The 21,578-nt window shown below is 40.4% G+C and overlaps 1 protein-coding gene and 1 pseudogene across 2 annotated transcripts in view; both read left to right on the forward strand.

Moving 5' to 3' along the window:
- LOC116268592 (ankyrin repeat domain-containing protein 18B-like) overlaps positions 1 to 13,574 on the forward strand; it is a 64,686-nt gene extending 51,112 nt beyond the window's left edge. The window contains exons 13-16 of the mRNA XM_031654028.1: positions 7,575 to 7,856; positions 8,452 to 8,663; positions 10,022 to 10,244; positions 12,551 to 13,574. Coding sequence (XP_031509888.1) covers positions 7,575 to 7,856; positions 8,452 to 8,663; positions 10,022 to 10,244; positions 12,551 to 12,622 — 789 coding nt within the window. The 3' untranslated portion in view covers positions 12,623 to 13,574. The remainder of the gene's footprint in view (positions 1 to 7,574; positions 7,857 to 8,451; positions 8,664 to 10,021; positions 10,245 to 12,550) is intronic.
- A 227-nt stretch (positions 13,575 to 13,801) lies between these two features.
- LOC116269981 lies at positions 13,802 to 19,501 on the forward strand (annotated as a pseudogene). The gene is made up of 4 exons (XR_004177777.1): positions 13,802 to 14,339; positions 14,595 to 14,625; positions 16,225 to 16,397; positions 16,551 to 19,501. The product of XR_004177777.1 is annotated as an uncharacterized LOC116269981 (transcript).
- Positions 19,502 to 21,578: the final 2,077 nt, after the last annotated feature.

Genomic DNA, 21,578 nt, shown 5'->3' on the forward strand with positions numbered 1-21,578 from the left:
GAATAGTGCTGCAATGAACATACAAATACATGTATCTTTATAATAGAATAATTTATATTCCAATATAAGGTAATTTTAAATCAGATTGGGGATTAAAACTCATGTAATTTGGGGAAATATTAGTGCTGGAAAAACCCAAATTCTACCAAAATATGTTTAAGGAAGTTTATTCTGAGCCAATATGGTGACAGTGGCCCTGGATTACTGAATCTCAAGAGCTCTTGAGAATGTTTCATGAGACAGTCAGATTACAGTTTGGTTTTGTACATTTCCAGCAGACAGAAGGTATAGGGAAAATCACAAATCAATATAAGGAAGGCAGACACTGGCTCAGCCTAAAAGTGGGACATCAAAAAGGAGGGGCTAACAAGTCATAGGTGGGTTTTCGGGATTCTTTAGGTGACAATTGGTAAAGAAAACTGTTGTCTAAAACTGGAAATAGGTAGAAAGGAAGGCCTTAATTAAGATAAGGTGGTTACGGAGGTTAAGGTTCTTATTATGTAGACAAAGCCTCATAGCTGGCAGCCCTCAGAGAAAATAGAGGGTAAAAATATCTTTTCAGACTTTAAATGCATCAGGCTCTTAGTTAATCTTCCCTAGATCTGGGAAGACCTAGAAGGGGAGAGATTGAGCTACATTAATGAAGACTTCTTACAGATGCAGTTTCCCCCACAGAAGACAGCTTTGTACGGCCATTTCAATTTCTTGGTCCTGCAACAGCCATTTCAAAATATGTCAAAAATATATATATTTGGGGGTAAAATACTTTGATTTTTTTCAGGTTCTTCTCTCTGTGATGCTGTACCAGAATCACATTAGAAAGTAAGCCACGTCGTAAGAGTTAATAAAATCTGTCTGATGAGATTTGATAGTTTGAAGGGTGTGATTCCCAGACCCTTTAGATAGAAATTGGGGCAAAAGAATACAAGGTCTTTCTCCTCAATATAAATCTCTCAGTGCTTTAAGCGGTGAAAGATTTTTCATTTAATTTTACAGACTTGATGCTAATAAAAAGGATACTTTAATGTATATATTTCTTTACTGAGAGCTTTCATTTCACTTAATAAATTCTGTCCTCACCATTTATATATAGAAATATATATATATTTCTATACAAAATATATATGTAATATATATAATAGAATATATTATATATATAATATATAATAGAATATATTATATATAATATATATAATAGAATAGAAATAAATATATATAATATATATAATAGAAATATATATATATATATTTCTATACAAAAGACATGCTGTTGATTCTCTTATGTCTTGAACCCTGGCCAGTGGTCTGAAACCAAGCAGCCCATGTCTCCAGATCACTAGTACCAAATAAATTTCAGGGTGTAACAAGTTTATTGAGAAATAATTAACACACCATGCAGTTCACTCATTTAAAATATACAATTCATTGACTTTAGTATTTTCAGAGTTATGCAGTCATCATTACAATCAATTTTAGAACATTTTCATCACCCTAAAAACAAACCCCATATCATTTAGCCATATTCACTAGTTTTCTGTTCCTCCCTCAGCCCTAGGTAACCACCCACTTTCTTTGTATAGATTTGCCTATAAGCCTCTGAAATAAAAAGCAAGTGGTCTACTGTGACTGGCTTATTTCACTCAGCGTAATTTTTCATGATGTATCTGTGCTATAGCAGGTATTGATGCAGGGTTTTTGCTCCTTAGTTCAGCTACATCTGGGTTCTTCTCTCATGACCAGGAAAAATTAGGCACGTGGACACATTGAAGGGTGAGGAGGACAGAATTTATTAAGTGAAAGGGAAGCTTTCAGCAAAGAGAAGGGTCCTGCAATCAGATTTCCACCTCACAGTTGAATACTAGGACCAGCACACATGAGCTGAAGAGGCCAGGCTCCTCCTCTGCATAAGGCATGAATTCCTGGTGGCTCCACCCCAGCCCCCCAGTGCATGTGGGCCTCTGGTCCGCTGCTGGCATGTCCAGGCAAAACCCTGTGCAGGTTCCCTTATCTACACCAGATGTTTTGTCCGGTGTAGACACTTGTGGGCCCGGTTGGAGATTCTCCTGAGTAATATTCCATTGTATGGATAAATCAAACATTTTATGTATCCATTCATGAGGTGATGGACCTTGGGTTCTTTCCACTTTTTGACTCTTATTAATAATGCTGCTGTAAACATTTATGTATAAGTTTTTGTGCTTACATATGTTTTTATTTTTCTGGAGCATATGCTTATGACTCGAATTTCTGAGTCATATGGTAACTTCTTGCTTAACCTTTTAAGGAGCTGCCAGTTTGTTTTCCAAAGTGGCCGCAGTGGCCGCACCCCTTTACCTTCCCAGCAGCATTGGATAAGGGTTTTAATTTCTTTGCATTTTTCCTAACACTTATTTTCTCTTTTTTATTGAACGAAGGTTTCATCCTGTGGGGTGAAGTGATACCACAAGGTGGTTTTGATTTTCATTTTGCTAATGACTAATTACGTTAAACATCTATTAATGTGCTTATTATCCATCTTTATGTCTTCTTTGCAGAAATATCTATTCAAAATCTTTGCCCATTTTTTAAATTGAGTTATCTTGTTATTTACAAATTGCAAGCATTTTTTATATATCCTATATATGTAAGTCCCTTATCAGATATATGCTTTTCAAATACTTTCTTCTACTCAGTGTCTTACGTTTTCACTTCTTGATACTGTCTTCTCAGGCACAGCAGTTTTCAATTTTGAAGTCCATTGAATCCATTTTTCCTTTGGAGTCATAGCTAAGAAAACACTGCCAAATGCAGTCACAAAGATTTATACCAGTGTTTTCTTCTGAGAGTTTTATAGTTTTAGCTGTTACAGTTAACTGTTTTATTTTGGGTTAATTTTTAAATATGGTATTTGGTGAGAATCCAACTTTATATATATATTTTTCACATGCATACCCAGTTGTTCCAACACCATTTGTTGAAAAGACTATTCTTTTCCCATTCTATTTTTTTGTTAAGCTTGTATAAAATCAATTGACTGTAAATGTGCAAGTTTATTTTTAGATTATCAACTCTTAGCTTGTTTATGTCTATTCTTAAACCAGGACCAAATCGAATTTAATGAGAAGATTTTTTCCAAGCATGTTGCATGTTACCAGTTGTCTTATATCATAATAAAAGTTAAATGTAGTGGAATATTTTTAACTTCACCTTTTGTGTCTTAAAGAAGTCTCTGGCCAGCTTATACCTTACTTACTCTAAGACATGATGGGAAGTCAGGCTTACAAGACACACTTGATTTCTTTTTTTCTCCATTCCAACCTTTAGTCTCTTATCCAGTGCCTCCCTCTATAGTTTCATTTTCAGTAAATTTTGGTCACAGGATCTGCTGACATAGTCTACTGTTTAGTGCATTATGTTTTGCTAACTCATTATAATTCATAGAATCTTCCATAGATGTTTACCATCCAGGAAGGAGAAGTTTAAGTCTGAGCTGCCAGCTTTCCTCAGTGGAAATCAAGTGAAGTCATCATCTTTCAGTTCGCAGATCCTCTTTCCACCTGGTAGCTGGTTCTCTTGAGTAGCACTGTGGCTAATCCTTTTTTTGGTGCAGATCTTGCATTCTCAGAAACCACAGTTTCCTGTATAGACCTCCTTTTCCTGAAACAGAGATGCACAGCTCTGCTTTCTAGCTCAGTAGACGATTCTTGGAATATAAAGTTTAACTCATTCCAAGAAAAAGTCTTAGGAGTGCAGCACTTAAAAATCAGGTAATGTTCAGGCAATTTATCAGAGACACATAGTAGATTCGTATTTTGAATTTCAAAATTTCAGAGGTGAGTTTTGTGCTATAGAGAAGCATTGTGGTGTAACATAGAGAGCAGATGATCTTAACTTCTCCATACAAACAAGCCTGGAGTAAAGGAGAAACTGCATTTGATGTCTTAACACTCAAAGCACACTATGTTTATATTACTTCTGTGAAGACTAAAAATCATTCCATAATGTTCTCCTTATTGCCTCATTGAGAAAAAGGAAAATGAAAATTGAATACTAGATTGATTAATAAATACTCAAAGCTTCTTCTTTTAGAATTTTAGTTAATTGAAATCAGGTAAATGTCTGATTTTGGTTATGTAACCAAGTATTTCTAGTTGTTTTTCAAATCATATGTCTTCTTGCTTCCCAGTCTTATTTCGTGAGTTGAGGGGAAATTGTAAGGAGACACCCTTGCCTTGTTATCAGAGTTCGTAATTGAAAGGAGTTTTAGGAAAAGTTCCTCTTCATCTGCTTATGTCTCTCTCCTGGTTATCTGCTGCTTCTCAGTAATGTTTGCCATCAATAAATTAATCTCAACATTTATTAGATCCTACTTTAAAGGAGACTCTTTTCTGCTACACAAGTTATGTTTCCTGTTGTCTCTTTTTAAAACTTATTTTTCTAACAATTACCCAGAGATTTTTAGCTTAAAAGAAAAACATTTATTTTGTTCATGAACCTGTGGTTTGGAAAAAGGTTGGCCAGGACAGCTTGTCTCTGCTCCCCTCAGCTTCCCTAGGAACAGCTGATCATTTGGGGAAATGGAATCATCTGAAGCTTTGCTCACCCATGTGTTTGATGGTTGATGCTGGCCATTGGCTGGAACCTTGGTTGGGGCAGGCAGCATGAACACTGACACTGGCACTCCCAGGCTGTCTTTGTGGCCTGATCTCTCTCACAATCTGGGGGCTGAGTTTGAAGGGAAAGCAGTCTGAGATAGGGAAGCCACATGGTATCCCTTTTACTGCATTCTATTCATTAGAAGGAAGTCAGTAAGGATGGCCCATATTCTGTTTTTTAGTGGGATGAATATAGCTTCTTTTTTGTTTTAATTGACAAGTATATACATAATTATGGGCTATAAAGTGACACTTTGATACGGGAGTATAGTGTGTAAAGATCAAGCCAACTAGCATATTTACTACTTCAACCATTTTTCATTGAATTGTGAACTTTCAAAATCTTCTAGCTTTTTAAAAATATAAATAAATCATAGTTAACCACATTCACCCTACAATGCCACAGAACACCAGAACTTATTACTCTTATCTAACTGTAATTTTGTATCCATTAACCAGACTCCCCTCCCCTACTTCTGTGTGCTTTTTTGCTGTTGTTAAGAGACATGGTCTTGCTAGTGTCCTCTGCTCTCCAGGCAACTGTAGTCACCCAGACCAGAGACAGTGATTTGATCATAGCTCACTGCAGCCTCAAACTCTTGGGCTTATTTGATCCTCACACCTCAGCCTCCTGAGCAGCTGGGATTATAGGCATGCACCATTGCACCTATCTGATTTTTTACTTTGTAGAGATGTCTCTCTGTGTTGCTCAGGCTGCTCTGGAACTTTTGGCCTCAGGTGATTCTCCTGCCTTGATCTTTCAAAGTGCTAGGAAATTACAGGCATCAGCCATGTTACCCAGCCCTCAATTTTTCTTTAGCTCCTACACATGAGTGTTAATGTACAGTATTTATCTTTCTGTGTCTGCACTTAATGTAACATCCTCCAGACTGATCCACATGGCCACAAATAAAAGGATTTCATTTTTTATATGGTGTATAATATTCCATTGTGCATGTGTACCACAATTTTTTGTCCATTCATTTGTTGATGGACATGAAGGTTGATTTTATACATTAGCTGTTGTGAATAGTGCTACAATAAACTTATGAGGACAGGTATCCTTGTGATCTGTTGTTTTCTTTTCTGTTGCCTGAATACCCAGTAGTGGGGTTGCTGGGTCCCTCGACAGTTCCATTATCAGTTTTTTGAGAAAACCTCATGTTGTTTTCTATAGTGGCTGCCCTAATTTACCTTCCCACCAACAGCATGTAAGAGTTTACTGTTCTCTGAAACCTCACCAGCGTTTGTTATTTTTTTTTGTCTTTTCCTCGATAGCCAGTTATTCTAAATGGAGCAAGATTATATCACATTGTAGGTTTGATTCCCTAATGATTAGTGACACTGAACATTTTTAAATGTATTTATTGGCCATTTGTATTTCTTTTTTTTTTTCCTTAAAAAAGAAGAAATATCTAACCACATCTTTTGCCCAATTTTGAACTCAGTTTATTGTTTTTACTCTCAGCGTATTTGAGTTCCTTGTTTATTTTGGATATTTGTCTTTTATTAGATGAAAAGCTTGAAAATATTTTCTTCCATTCTATAGGTTTTCCCTTCACTCAGTTGTAGTACTGTTTGTCTATCGTTTGGTTTTTGCCTGTGCTTCTGATGTCTTACCATAGAAATCTTTGTGCAGACTAATGTCACAGAAGCATTTTCCTATCTTTACTTATAGTAGTTTGATAATTTGCCTGTCTTTTGCTTGCCAGTAGTTTGATAATTTTCCTATCTTTACTTGTTACCGTTTTGATAATTTTCCTATCTTTACTTACAGTAGTTTGATAATTTGGGGCCTTACATTTCAGTCTTCATATTAGTTCTGAGTTTATTTCAGCTATAGTGTTAGATAGGAGCTAGTGTCATTCTCCATATGGATGGATTTTCCCAGTGCCTTTCATTTTGAAGTTATTGTGGCATGTTCTTGGCACCTTAGTCCAAAATCAGTTGGCTGTAAATATGTGGATTTATTTCTGGGTGCTGTATTCTATGGCCTTTACCCCAAGAATCATTACTTCTTAAAATGCAATTCAAATTAGCATGAAATATTTGCAGTTTAGGGAAAGGTTTATGGCATCAGAATCCTTATTTTCAGGATTCATTATTTTGTGGTTTTTTGAGATATGGTCTTTGTCTGTCATCCAGACAGAAGTGCAGAGATGTGTTCATAATTCACTGCACCCCTGAACTCTGGGTACAAGCCATCCTTTTGCCTCAGGCTCCCAACTAGCTGGGTCTACAGGCCTGAGCCACCATGCCTGGCTAATTTTTTAAAATTTTTTTGTGGAGATGAGTGTCTCACTGTGTTGCTCTGGCTGATCTCAAATTCCTGGCCTCCAGTGATCTTTCTGCCACAGCCTCCTAAAGTGCTAGGATTACAGGCACAAGTCACCAGGCCTAGCCTAGAGTATTATATTATTTTCAAAGTCTTATTCTGAGAGCCATTTATTGACTTTGGCCTAAATAACAATGTGATAGCTCTGAAACTTTTTTTGACAAATTTTGGGGAGTGGCCATGAGGGAAGGGGTTGGACACTTTTCACTAAGAGATCACTTTGGCCTAAATAACAATGTGATAGCTCTGAAACTTTTTTTGACAAATTTTGGGGAGTGGCCATGAGGGAAGGGGTTGGACACTTTTCACTAAGAGACCACTCAGTGCCGTTTCAGGAGGAACAAAAATGAATCATCGGGAAAATAAAAAGATCAAGCGCAGGTGTTCTGTGGCAAAGATGATGATAGTAGAGCGTGTATTTTTGTGACTCATGGTAGCTTTAACTTCGCTCTTAAAATTCTGAGTAATTTAAGGGTTCACATTTGAAGACTGTGCTACATTATTGATAACATGTTATTGCAAGTAAATACTTTTCAAAATTTGCTATTGGTTTTGTATTAGATTATTCTTAGCCTATATCAAACTATATTATTTTATTCATGCAGTTTGATGATCTTATGGCAGAGAAGGAAGCTGTATCTTCAAAATGTGTCAATTTGGTGAAAGACAATCAAGTTCTTCAACAGGAGTTATTATCTATGAGAAAAATACAAGAGGAATGTGAAAAACTTGAGGAGGATAAAAAGATGTTGAAAGAACAAATATTAACTCTTAAGACACATATGGAAAACAATATGGTAGAACTTGGTAAAGCACAAGAATATAAATCGGAGCTAGATGAAAAGACAATGCAGATAATAGAAAAATTAGAAGAAATCCATTTACAGGTTAGTTTTTAAAGTCAGGTAAGTTTATCTGTAATGTGCTTTCATTTGTTTCACTGCAAATTATATTTTGGATATGTATATATTGTGTTTCCTCTGCCTCTCTTACAGCAATTTCCTTTGTAGGGTTCTAGAAAAAAAGTGGCATCTTTTTTCTTTTAAATATTTAAATTTCCATTATTTTTATAACAAAATTCATCTTTCAAAGTAATGATTCTCACTATAGAGTCATTTCAATATTAAGACCAGTTGGCATAAGAGAAAACTGTGATTTAGAAATTATGTGATACTTTTGAATTGGTCTTAAGCTATGTTGTTCATTGTTCACTTTTTAAAATTATAAATGGATTCTATTATTTTTATATGACTAGATTACATTAATACTGACATAATTATTATTTCAAATTTATTTAAATTAGACTTAATTCTGAATTCAGTTATTAGTTTTGTTGATATTGCTGATAAATATGTTAAGTTTCAGCTTCTTTTTTTAATGTATTAAAAATTGCTCTTTGAATCACTGACTCAAAATGAAAGACCACAAACATGGTAATTAGGTAATAATTGTTTTAAAAGTGTATTCTTTCATTTGTTTTAGGAACAAGCACAGTATGAAAAACAATTAGAGCAGTTAAACAAGGATAATACGGCTTCACTAAATAGGAAGGAACTCACACTTAAAGATGTGGAATGTAAATTCTCCGAAATGAAAACTGCTTATGAAGAGGTTACAACCGAATTAGAAGAATATAAGGAAGCCTTTGCAGCAACATTGAAAGCTAACAATTCCATGTCAAAAAAAATAACGAAGTAAGTCAAAACATACACTCATAGGAAATGAATTAAGCTCATTAATTTGTTTTGAAAACATAATTTTTAGTGAGATGGCTTCAGGAGATTAGTACGAAGTGAATGCTAATTTGATAATGTAATTTTGGAAAATAATGTTAGTAAATAATCTTACCTTTAAAATGTTCATCAAGGATAGTTGCTGTCTCTATTCTCTCTCTCTTTTTTTTTTTTGCTTTTGTATGGCTTTTTTCCCCTGAAAAGTCTCATGTAGTTAACCTGATCTGTTGGGTTTTTTCACTGAGTATTTTTGAAGCTTTATAATTAATAAAGTGATCTTGTTATAAAATTACTTGTCAGAGTTTCCCTAAATAGAAAGATTAATGAGTTTAATTTATTTTTTGGTAGATCACAACCTACACCCAAAGTGTCGAGTGGTACTGCTACTCTGGGCACTTCCTGGCGCTGAGTCAGGGACTGTTATTGATTGTGATCTTTAGTATTATCACTAGAGGGTGTCTCAAGAAAGACTATTTGTGTAACATTTTCAAGGTGTTACAGAAAGGCATCCTTGTGAAATAGGGAATAATTATCACAGGAATTTAAAGAAGTGTAATCCACAAGGTGGTTAAAAGAAAAACACCATGTTCAGCGTGAAGGGGTATGTGGAAGGCAGAAAGAACAAGCCCCACCTGCAGTGCCTTGGTCACAGTGCTGGGGGCTAATTGCCTTCAGAGATGCTTTAGTTCTCTTTGATCACCAACCAACCAATCTGGTTCTCCCCCAGGAGTTGTTGCTCTGAGTTATTCCTCAGTGCCAAATGCTTAATTGTTCCTAGATAATGGGTGAAATGTACAAGGGTGAAACCTAAAACTGGTTTACTAAACACAAGTATTCCTAGATTTTTTTTGTTCATTTTAGTTTTCTTAATCTACATTAAGGAGTACAACATGATGTTTGGTATAATTATTTATAGTGAAGTGGTTCTTACAGTCAAGCAAATTAACATATTCATTGTCCCACATATTACCCTTTAAATACAAATATTTCTATGGAATCTGTAGAATCTTACAAGTAGAGCTATTTTAGAAGGCAGCTAGGTTACCTGTTGAGCCGTACATCAGTGATAGCCATTTCTTTTCCCTCCTTTGAACTGCTTGTTCAGTATAAATCACCTTAGAAACACAGGTGCTTCTTTAGAATGATTTTAAAATTATAATTGCTTACAACAGGTATGCTCTCACACATCTTCGGTGTGAAAACACCGTTTAGTGGGTACTTTGGTTTACTCTCAGGGCAACGTTTTAAAAACTGCAAGTCATTAAGAATCATTTAAGGAAAAATGAAATACTAAGCATTTGTCTTTGCTATCTTTACAGATCGAATAAGAAAATAGCAATGATCAGCACCAAGCTCCTTATGGAGAAAGAGCGGATGAAATATTTTCTCAGCGCTCTTCCTACAAGGCGAGACCCAGAGTCACCTTGTGTTGGAAATCTTACTAGTAGAGGACTCAACAGAAAATATATTCCCCAAATGCCCATCAGAATTCCTACTTCAAACCCACAGACTTCAAATAACTGCAAGAACTACTTGACTGAGGTTAGTTATATGACCGTTTCTCTTTTGGGTTTCATTTCTTTGATATAATTCTTGTTTATAATTTGGTGAAATACTGAGCTGTTCTGTTGACTTATGCATGTTAAGTAAAGATCATAATTAGCTGTGTTAACACAGAAAGGAAATGGGAACTTTACATTTTTTAATTCCCTGGAGCTCTCATTTTCAAGAGATACCCATTGCTAACTTTGTTCAATAAATGTGACTAAACTGACACATTTAAAATTTCTTTAAAAGCTGCATTTAAGTTAGGTTTTAGAAAATGCATGTTATTGCCTGAAAACTGACAGTATACTTTGAGATTCTTTGTCTTTGATTGTAGTTTCTCTGTGGTTCATATCATGTTTTTTTCTTTTCTTTTTGAGATGGAGTCTTGCTCTGTTGCCTAGGCTAGAGTGCAGTGGCGTGATCTCAGCTCATTGCAACCTCTGCCTGCCAGGTTCAAGTGATTCTCCTGCCTCAGCCTCCCGAGTAGCTGGGACTACAGGTGCCTGCCACAACACCTGGCTAATTTTTGTATTTTTAGTAGAGATGGGATTTCACCATATTGGTCAGGCTGATCTCAAACTCCTCCTGACCTTGTGATCCAACTGCCTCAGCTTCCCAAAGTGCTGGGATTACAGGGTGAGCCTCCGTACCCAGCCTATACCACTTTTAAAGTTTCTTTGCACCCTCTTAACTCTTCCCACTCATAATCACAAGTGAATGACTGGCAACCAAACACTTAACCACATACAGATATTTATTATTTAATAGAATCCAAAATAAGTGCATTTTATGAATTAAATAAACAGAACACTAAAAGGTTCATTTCCATTTTTCTGTTAAAAGCTTTGTGCTTAGCCAGGTGCGGTGGCTCACGCCTATAATCCCAGCATTTTGGGAGGCCAAGGCAGGTGGATCACCTGAGGTCAGGAGTTTAAGACCAGCCTGGCCAACATGATGAAACCCCGTCTCTATAAAAATACAAAAATTAGCCAGGCATGGTGGCAGGCACTTGTAATCCCACCCACAGCAACCCCATTACTATACTAGGGGTATACCTGAAGGAAAATAAATCATTGTAACAAAAAGATGCATGCACATGTATGTTCATTGCAGCACTGTTCACAATAGAAAGACATGGAGTCAATCCAGGTGCACCCAACATAGATTGAAAATCCAAGGTAGATTGGAAAATTCCATATATACAATGGAATACTTTGCAGCCATGAAAAGAACAAAATCAGGCCCTTTGCAGCAACGTGGATACAGTTGTAATCCACTCTCTTAAGCAAACTAATGCAGAAACAGAAACCAAATATCTTGTTTTCACTCACATGTGGGAGCTACACATTAGGTGTACGTTGGCGTGAACATGGGAACAGTAGACACTGGGAAATAAGAACGGGGAGGCACAGAGTGGGCCAGGATTGAAAAACTACTTCTTGGGTCCTATGCTCACTACCTGTGTGATGGATTCACTTGTACTCTAAACCTCAGCATCCCTCAATATACCTTTGGAAAAAACCTACACAGGTACCACTTTAATTTAGAATACAAACTAGAAAATAAAAGAAAAATGTACTATAAAAATATTTTTTCTATAAGTAGAGAATAGAAATTTCTTTTTAAGAAAAAATTTATTAACGTAAAAAATGATTAAACTTTTTATAAAGGGCAGAGTTTTGCTAAGAATTTCAAAGCAATGCATTCATTGCAAAATATGACTTTAATTGTTTAACCTTTTTTTTCTTTTTATCTTTTGAGATGGAGTCTCACTCTGTCACTAGACTGGAGTGCAGTGGCACAGTCTCAGCTCACTGCAATCTACGCCTCCTGACTTCGAGTGATTTTCCTGCCGCAGCCGCCTGAGTAGCTGGCACTACAGGCATGCGCCAACATGCCCAGCTAATTTTTGTATTTTTAGTAGAGACAGGGTTTCACCATGTTGGCCAGGATGGTCTCGATCTCTTGACCTTGTGATCTGCCCACCTTTGCCTCCAAAAGTGCTGGGATTACAGGTGTGAGCCGCTGTGACCAGCCTTTCTAAAATTATGTATATCCAATAGACCAATATTATCTATTTTTGTCAGATTACTCTAAATAGCATTACACAGATACAGCCTCTATTATCTAAACTTAAAATAAGTAGAAATTTCACTTATGTGATTATTTTTCTATCTAAGCAAACTTATGTTATGTCTAGTCACTAAAAATTCTAAAGGCCACATTTTGTAAGTGATATCTTATTCTCATGATAATGTTTCTTGTTTAACTTAAACATTATTTTTTTTAACTTATTTTAGATGGAGCCGGACTGTGTAGAACAAATAATTAGAGAAACAAAGAGAAGTATGTTGCCAAAATTTATTAATTAAATTTAGGTTTATTTTAGAAATAAAGTGTAAATAGCAAATGGCATTCCTTTTCATTGTGGGTTAGTAGATACTATGTACAGTATCTTTTTCTTACACACATCTAATGAAAGATGTGAAAATAAAAACTTTCACAGTGAAGAGTATACTTATGCACTGTTAATTCGTCATGTTACATACCTTAAAAAATTCCCAAGAAGTCTATGCATCTCTTTTTCACTGGCTCTACACTTTCTTCAGTTTTGCCATCCTCATGGAACTGTCAGCCAGCACCCTGAAACGATTCTCAGAAAACAAAGGCATCATCAAGTTCTCAGGGTTTTGGTAGAGATTGAAGGCCAACAGACCTCAGACTCACTTAGAAATACTTAGCTGAGCAATAACCCTTCATAAGCAGCCACTTGACAGGTGGCATTTTAAACCTCCTGTCGTTTACTGTGTCATTGACTTGTCTTACATCTGTTCTCAGGAAAAGTTCTAAAATTTTCACCATGAAATAAAAACACCCATGTCAATGTAATTGTCTAGTTACTCAGCCTTGTCTCTTGCCACTTACCGCACTCTGCCCTTTGCTCTAGCACCAAAGTGGACGGAGTAGAACTCTGCAGGGCTCTTTCTCACATCAGGCTCTTTGCCTTCGCCTCTTTCCTCTATCTGGCAAGCTTTTCTTTGTCCTTCAGGCATCAACCTATGCATCTCCTCCACCAGAAAGCCCATGATATTGACACAAAAGTGAAATAGATGTCCCTTCTGTGTGTTCCAGTAGTGCCCTGCTGTATACCTGTCATGGTATCTGTGACTCTATATGGACATTGCCTGCCTGTTTTTTAGGTTATAGCATATGACTGTTGAGAGGTGGACCATGCCATCTTCATCTTGTAATTCCAGTGCTAGTTCTAGTACCTTAGCATGTGGCTGTTGAGTACATGAATGAAGAATGAAAAAGCTGTGATATTTAACCACAATTATTTAATAGTAGTTTTGTATTGTAATTGTACATACATATTCCTCATTCTTATTAACTCTGATAACGTTCTCAATGCTTTACATTTTAAAGTTACACTTGGTTAACTGAAATGTTTTAGGTAAAGAACATAATTCTTTCTTTTTCTTTCCAGCTTTTGATGTGTTGGGCACTTGCTCCGGTCTACTTTCTTCTCTAGAATCCACTGGTAAGCCACATCTAATGAAGAGGATATTTAACCAGAAAATCTTAAAGAAAAGTTGTGTGATTTAAAAGATCATAAAACTTTATCACTGGGCCATTTACATGAAATTTTAATTGTTTTTCATAAATATATAACATTTTCATATCATATGTATGATGAAAATTTTTATGGTATTTTAAATGATGTTTCTTCGCCTCCTTAAGTTTTAAGTGGATCTTGCAAATGATCCATTGAGTTTGGCATACTCAAATTGCCCAAATGTCAGTTGTTTAAACAGCCAAACAACCAAGTCATCATTGATACTTTAGTAAAGGTCATCAAAGGCTTATTTTCATTTTACAATTTTTATTACTACATATAGTAGGAGACTTAAGGAGTACCTGCCAGGTTCATCCATACTAATGTTATGATTTTCTTTTTGTAGTTCAACCGTATTTTGTGTGGAGATACTTTGAGGCTCTGTAAATATCTGGTTACTCCTCAAAACCCACTAGATTTGGCATTTCATGGATGACTTGTGTTTGAACAATTATTACTGCAATGGTTGCCAGGTGATTATTTTCTTATTCTCTTCTTTGTTCTACATGGAGAAATAAAACCAATAAATAAGGGAGAAGGGAAAGCTCATGATTCTGGTGCTCCAATTCCCCAAGATTAGGCCAGTGGTAGACATTTCAAGCTGACTTTATGTCTTTTTGATTTGTGCCCGTTACTCTGTCAGCACTTTTTTACTTTCTGGCACAAGATGTTCTAAGCTAATCTTGTATTTTCTCTGCCTCAGCCCTAGAATGAGTAATTTTTCTTAGAAGCAGAGTTGGAGCCACCGAGGAAGCACAGGTGAGTCTTCCCCAGCATGCACTCACTAGTCCCCAACAGAAGAACTGTTGCTACATCCACTAAGGTACCAAGAAACTAGCAGAGGGCCTTCTGGCTATCTGGGGACAGTCCTGACGTGGTCCCTGGCTCAGCCTCAAGGGTTCTGGATTAGTCTCCCTGCAGCCTCTGTGCTGTGTCTTTAGATTGGGGCTCTGTGGGATGGGCCCTGGGAGACCCAGCAGCACAGGGTGTCTCCTCTGCCAAATGTCCCTCCCTTCCTCGCACTCTGACACTCAGGAATAGGGTAGATGGCGTGTCCAGGCAGTGCCAGGCCACCTCACTGTCTCCTTTGAGATGGACCCAGAGTGCCTTGAGGGGTGAATATGAAGCTGGGCACCTGGAGCCTGAGGCTGACTGTCTCTCCCTGTGTCTTGGAGGAGAGGCCTTGGGGCCCAAGAAAACCCCCAGTGCCTGACCTCTGGGCACACATACAGGGCGGGAGGGTCTGTGGGCTGATGGGGGCATTGTAATGAGACTTTGAACACAGCTGCTCAAGGACCTCATCAGTGGACCATGGTCAGAGATGACCTGGTCATCAGGACCTGGTCAGTTGGGACCTGATCAGCAGGGACCAGGTTAGTGGCAGCTTCCTTAGTGAAGGCCTTACCAGTGGGAACCTGGTGACCTAGTCATTGGAAGCCTAGTCAGTGGGGACCTGGTCAGTGGTGGCCTTATTCATGGAACCTGAACTGCTGGAACGTAAACAATTGATGGGGTCTATTCAGTATACTAGGGGCATGGTCAGTGTGGGGCCTTAGTGGCTTGAAGCCTGGTCAGTGAGGGCCTGGTCAGAGGGGGCTCGGTCAGCTAGGGACTGATCCATGGAGAATTGTTCAGTGGAGGTGGGGTTAGCAGCAACCTGGTAAATTGTGGTCTTGTCAGTGGGAACCAAGTCAATGGGAAATTGGTCAGTGGGGTCTGGTCCATGAGGCCTATTAATGGGGGCCTGGTTATGGAGACATGGTCAGTGTGGACTTGGTCAGTGGGACCTGGTCAATGGAGGAGTGGTCATTAGGGGCCTCGTCAGTGGGTACCTGGTTAAGGGTGCCTGGTCAGTAGGAACCTGGCCAATTGGCCGCTGTGTGACCTTAGGCAAGGGGTTTGTCTGTGGATCCTCCTTGCCTCCATCTGTAGGGAAGCTGGGTCAGGGCACCTTGGAGGGTTGCTAGAAAGAGTACGTGAGAAGATATGTTGAATCCACACTGCTTGACAGACCTAGAACTTTACACTTGACCTGGGTTCCACCTAGAGAGGGTGCCAGCCCTTTCTGCTCTGTCCGGCACCCTTCCTCTGTCTGCATTCCCAGGACCACCTTCCGTGGGGAGGGCAGAGATTGGGGAGCACCTGTGGAGGCTCTAATGCTGGCCCTGCGCCCTGGTGGTGACAGTGATGAGGACCTGGATGCACCTGTGAGTGGAGCAGCTAGGTCTGGCCAGAGAAGCAAGACAAACAAACACACCCATATGTACACACACACACAGATGCACAAACACATTGCATGCACACATGTCAGTTCAGTGGATAGAGGACACTGACTCTGGGCCCTCTTGACCCAAGCAGGCTCCAGTTGTGGTGGGTTGTGTCACCCCACGATGTCACTGTTGCTGAGCCCCCATTGCCTCTGTGTTGTGGAGCAGTTAGAGACACACAGCAGTATCCGTGAGTGGCTCTGCGTGAAGGACTGTTTTCTAGGTGAAAGGCACATCTCAGCACAGCTGACTGATCAGACTCAGGTGAGTGGAACCTGCTCTGTTCTCTTCCTCCTGGCTTAGGGACAGTAGCTATCAGGTGGGTGGTTTTGGCCTCTGGGCAGCTACTGAGGGTAATCCCTGAGCACTCACCAGGTGCCTGTTCTGTGCTGACAGTCATCTTATTTATCCTCACAGCAATTCCATTCTGCATCTCCTCTGGACCCCCCCCAAGGACCACCAGGACAACCCCATCAGGGCCCTATCACCAGGCCCAGTCTGGCTCCATGATAGCCAAGAAGCAGATCCAGAGACAACTGCCCTGCATGGTGCCTGCATCTGACCCCCCTTGATGGGTAGTGATGAGCACAACATGGAAGAAGCCAGGGAAGCATGCGGACAGCTGCCCTGCAGCCCCAGATGGTACCTGGGCCTTGGGAAGTCGTTCTCAAAGGGGAAGCTCGTCACTTTGATGTCCCTGGAGGGAAAGGTGAACGTGGCATCCCGACAACCCTGGCAGCCAGCAGCATGCCATACATCTTCTCACCCAGCCTGTGGGACAGAGGCCCCCTCCTGGGGAATAAGATCCATACCTAAAGGGTCCTGGCCCAGTCGGGCCTCATCTTGCGCCCTGGGAGGCGAAGGGCACCATGGGCCCCCAGCAGCAACCAGGATTACCACCCAGGGGACTCAGCCTTCTATGGCCCTGGCCAGACTTAGAATTTGGCCCAAGACAGGACAAGCTCACTCAGAGCAGCCTGTCAGTACCCAGGGCCTGTGCAGAGGGCACAGGTGTGCCTGGAGAAGGTGGACCAGCCACCAACCTCACCCCCTTAAGGAAGCAGGGGTGGCCAGGTTCCCACAGCCTGAGTAGCTGCCACCTGATGGCTGATGGAGCAGAGGCCTGAGGAAAAGCAGATGGCACTGGGGCCCTACCTCCAGGGCAGAATTACTGATTTACCCTGAGGGCAGCGAGTGAGGTTGGTGGCTGATCCACCTGCTCCTGGCACACCCTTGCAGAGGTGGCTGGTTGCTCTTTAAGCCAGCTTGGCCTTGCCTGGCATGCACAGGCCTCAGTGCAACAACTATGCTACAAATGGAGCCACATAGAGAAAATGAGCAGCAGGCTCAGGAGCAGGGTGTGCGCTGCCTTTGGGGCTCCGGTCCATGCATCAGGGCTCCTACAGCACTGTGGGCTTCTTTGGTGCCAAGAGGCAGACCACAAGCCATCTTGAGGAGGACTCTATGCTCAAGTACAGAAAGGGCCCAGTCTGGTGGGTGAACCACACGGCCAGCTTCTGGGTGCGGGCACAGTGCCACATCTTCCATCACTTCCTGATGTGCCCCACCAGCACTGAAGAGACAGCCTGGAGACAGGGCAAGAGGAAGGCTGAGAAGGATGAGATGGTGAATTCTAGCTTCTTCCTGACCCTGAGCCCACCTCCAAGGTGACCCTCAACCTTTAGGAGTGAGAGAGCAAGATTGATGGCTTTGAGTGCTTTACCAGGAAGATGGACAACAGGGCACTCAGCTCAACTTCACAGCCAATGAGTTGACATGCAAGCAGATGATGGTGACGGGCTTTAAGAAAGAGCATCAGAAGGTGGCCAGTTCTTCAGCCTCGGCCAGGTCTTGGAACTGGAGCAGGCCATCACTTCACCAGAGATGCCTTCAACACTGATTGGCTCTTTGCCAATCAGCCCAGGCAGGACCTGGACCCAGTCATGGACCTGTTAGTGCTGTCTCAGGGACACCAGACCAAAATCCTGGACATCATCCACATGCACAAGGACGCTCTTACCAAAGTCACGGAGAGCCGGCAATATGTGGCAGAAGTGAAGACAGAGGTGCAGAGGCTGATGACGTCAGAATCACAGGAACAGGATTTCTTTGGCCACTTTGGCTGAAATTCACTGCTTCCATCCAATTCAAATGAGAGACATGGACTCGCAGATGCAGTATTTCTTGCAACAAGAGATACTGGTTTTTCAAAAAGTCACCCAGGAATTGATAGTGTTGAATGACTAGATACTCGATCGTGGACTGTTTCCAGTTCAAGGATTCATTCTACAGAGAATAATAACACTAGAGCAAAGAGCTAGTGCCTGCTATCGGTGGTAGCACAAGGATGGTTTTGTGATCAACTGAAATCCAGCTGAATACAGAATTGTGTAGGAAACAGTTAATATGATGATAGAATAGAAACAGTAGCAAACATGAATTAAATCATGCTATGAATGCCTAAACTACCATTGTAACTTTTGGAAGAATGTTACCACTTATTTTATTGCTTTTGAAGTATGAATATTTTAGTGTATGTGCTATAGGCCTCAAATCCTATAAAGAATCTCCAAGAAGTTGGCTGGATAAAGCCTGCTGTGGATGTCTTTATACTCAAAGATTGATGATGTAATTTGTATGTGTCCCCACCAAATCTCCTGTTGAATTATATTTCCTAATGTGGAAGGTGGATCCTGGTATAAGGAGATTGAATCCTGAAGGCAAAGTTCTCATGAATGGTTTAGCAGCATCCCGTTGCTACTGTCCTCACAATTATGAGTGACTTCTCATGAGACCTGTTCATTGAAAACTCTGTGTCATGTTCCTACTCTGTGTGTTTTCCTCTTGCCGTGTGAGACAACTCACTCTTTTCCTTGCACGAAGATTGAAAGGTTTCTGAGGCCTCCCAGAAGCAGAAGCCACTGTGCTTCCTGTCCACCCTGCAGAACCATGAGCTAATTAAACCTCTTTTTCAAAACAAATCATACAGAAAATGGCAAATGAGGATTGGAGCATTGCTATAAAGATACCTGAAAATGTGGAAGCAGTTTTGGAACTAGGCAATGGACAGAGGTTGGAAGAGTTTGGAGGCTCAAAAGAAGACAGATAGATGAGAAAATGTTTGGACCATCTTAGAGACTGGTTAAATGGTTGTGACAAAAATCCTGACAGAAACATGGACAGTGAAGGCCAGGCTGAGGAGGTCTCAGATAGAAATAAGAAGCTTTCTGGAAAATGTCTTCCTTTTGGATATGGAAAGCTTATACAATGCCTGTACCATCATTGTGCCTTAGAAGCAGTGAATTCCCTTTCTATTTCCGAGGCTCATAGGCAAAAGTGACTGTTGCCTTGACTCAGATGAGACTTTGGACTTTGTAACTTTGAGTTAATGCTGAAACGAGTTAATGCTTAAATGAGTCAAGACTCATGCTGGCAAGGCATGATTGGATTTTACAATGTGAAAAGGACATGACATTTGTAGGGTCAGGGACAGAATAATACGGTTTGTCTCTGTGTCCCTACAAAAACCCATGTGGAATTATACTCCCTAATGTTAGAGGCAGGGCCTAGGTGGAAAAAGATTTAGTCATAAAATGGTGCGGGTAGATCCTTCACGAATGATGAAGCACCATCCCCTTGATGCTGTCCTGAGAGTGAGTTAGTGCTCATGTGATCTGGTTGTTTAACAGGCTGTGGAACCTCTTTCCTCTGTCTTGCTCCTACCCCTGCCATGGGAGACAGCTCATTGTCCCTTGGCCTTCTGGTATAATTAGGAGGCTCCCTGACTCCTCCCAGAAACAAAAGACACTATGCTTCCTTCACAGCCTGCAGAATCCCGAGTCAGTTAAACCTCTTTTATTTATGATAATACAGAAAATTAGAACTGCCGAGAGGAGCTGTGAAATGTCTTGAAGGCCTTTTCCCATTTGTCTTGGCTATTAGCACAGGACTTCTTTATATGCAAATTTCTGAAGTCTTCTTGAATGTTCCCCCTTAAATCGGGTTTTGTGTTATTGCTACATAGCCAACCTGCTATAGAGATACCTGAAAAAGTAGGAGCAGGTTGAAAGTGGGTAGCAAACAGAGATTGGGATGGTTTGGAGGGATTAGAGAATGACAGAAGGATGAGGGCCTGGTGGGAGTGATTTAATCATGGATGGAAGGTGGGTAGGGGTGGAAGGAAAAAGAGGTGGATAGGGTGGAGAGGAGTAGGCTGGCTGTAGGGTGGTGGAAGGGTGGGGTGTAGTGGGAGTGGGGAGTTGCCTGCTTCCGAGGCACGGCCTCATGGAAAACTGCTAGGGCAGTGCACCTGTGACTTTGCAGGTTTTAGTCCCCACAGTTGCTCTCATGGACTGGGCTAGTGTTGAGTGCCTGTAGCTTTTCCATAGTGAGGGTGCAAGCTGTTGTTGGGTCTATGAATCTGGCTCTGCCTGTGCAGCGGGCTTCTGCCTGGAAACAGTGGGTGGTGGAAGTGAGGTTGGTGGGGTAGATCCTTCACCAGTGGTTAAGCACCATCTTCTTAATGCTGACCTTGTGATAGTGAGTTCTCATGAGATCTGGTTGTATAACAGGGTATGGCACCTCTTTCCTCTCTCAGTCTTGCTTCTACTCCTGCCATATGAAGCATCTCGTTGCCCCTTGGCCTTCTGGTATGATTAGGAGGCTTCCTGAGTCCTCCTAGAAGCAGAAGCCACTATGCTTCCTTTACAGCCTGCAGAACCGTGAGCCAATTAAACCTCTTTTCTTTATGATCATATGGAAAATTAGTGCTGTAAAGTGGAGCCATGAAATGCCTTCAAGGCCCTTTCCTCTTTGTCTTGGCAACCAGCACTCAGCTTCTTTTCATGCAAATATTTGAAGCCTTTGTGAATTTTCCCCTGAAAATGGACTTTTCTTCTTTTACACATTGCCAGGCTGTGACAAAGACAGCTGAGAATGTAGACGCAGGTTCAGAAGTGGGTAAAAGACAGAAGTCAGGAAAGTTGGGAACACTTAGAAGACAGCAAGATGAGGAAAAGTTTGGACCACTGAAAAGAATTGTTAAATACTTGTGATGGAGGGTTGACAGAAGGATGGACAGTGAAGGCCGGACTTAAAAGGTCTCAGATGAAAATGAGGAATTTCCTGTGAACAGGAGCCAAGGTTACATTTGATTGACCTTAGCAAAGAATGTGGCTGCACCATGACCCTGCCCTGGAGATCTGTAAACTATGAACTTGGGGGTGATCATTTAGGATGTATCTGGTGGAATGAACATCTAGGCAGCATAGCTCAAGAGGTGTCCTGTCTGCGTCAAATAGCCTGTGTTCTTGTGTGCAACCTAAGAAATGACCTCAAGTTGCAACTTCTATTTAAATGAGAAGCAGAGCTCAAAAATTTTAAAAACTTGCAGCCTAGCCAAATGGTCAAAAATAAAGCTGATTTTCAGGAGGAAAATTAGGGAAC

The sequence above is a fragment of the Papio anubis genome, chromosome 13 (genome assembly GCF_008728515.1).
Source record: "Papio anubis isolate 15944 chromosome 13, Panubis1.0, whole genome shotgun sequence".
Lineage (NCBI taxonomy): Eukaryota > Metazoa > Chordata > Mammalia > Primates > Cercopithecidae > Papio > Papio anubis.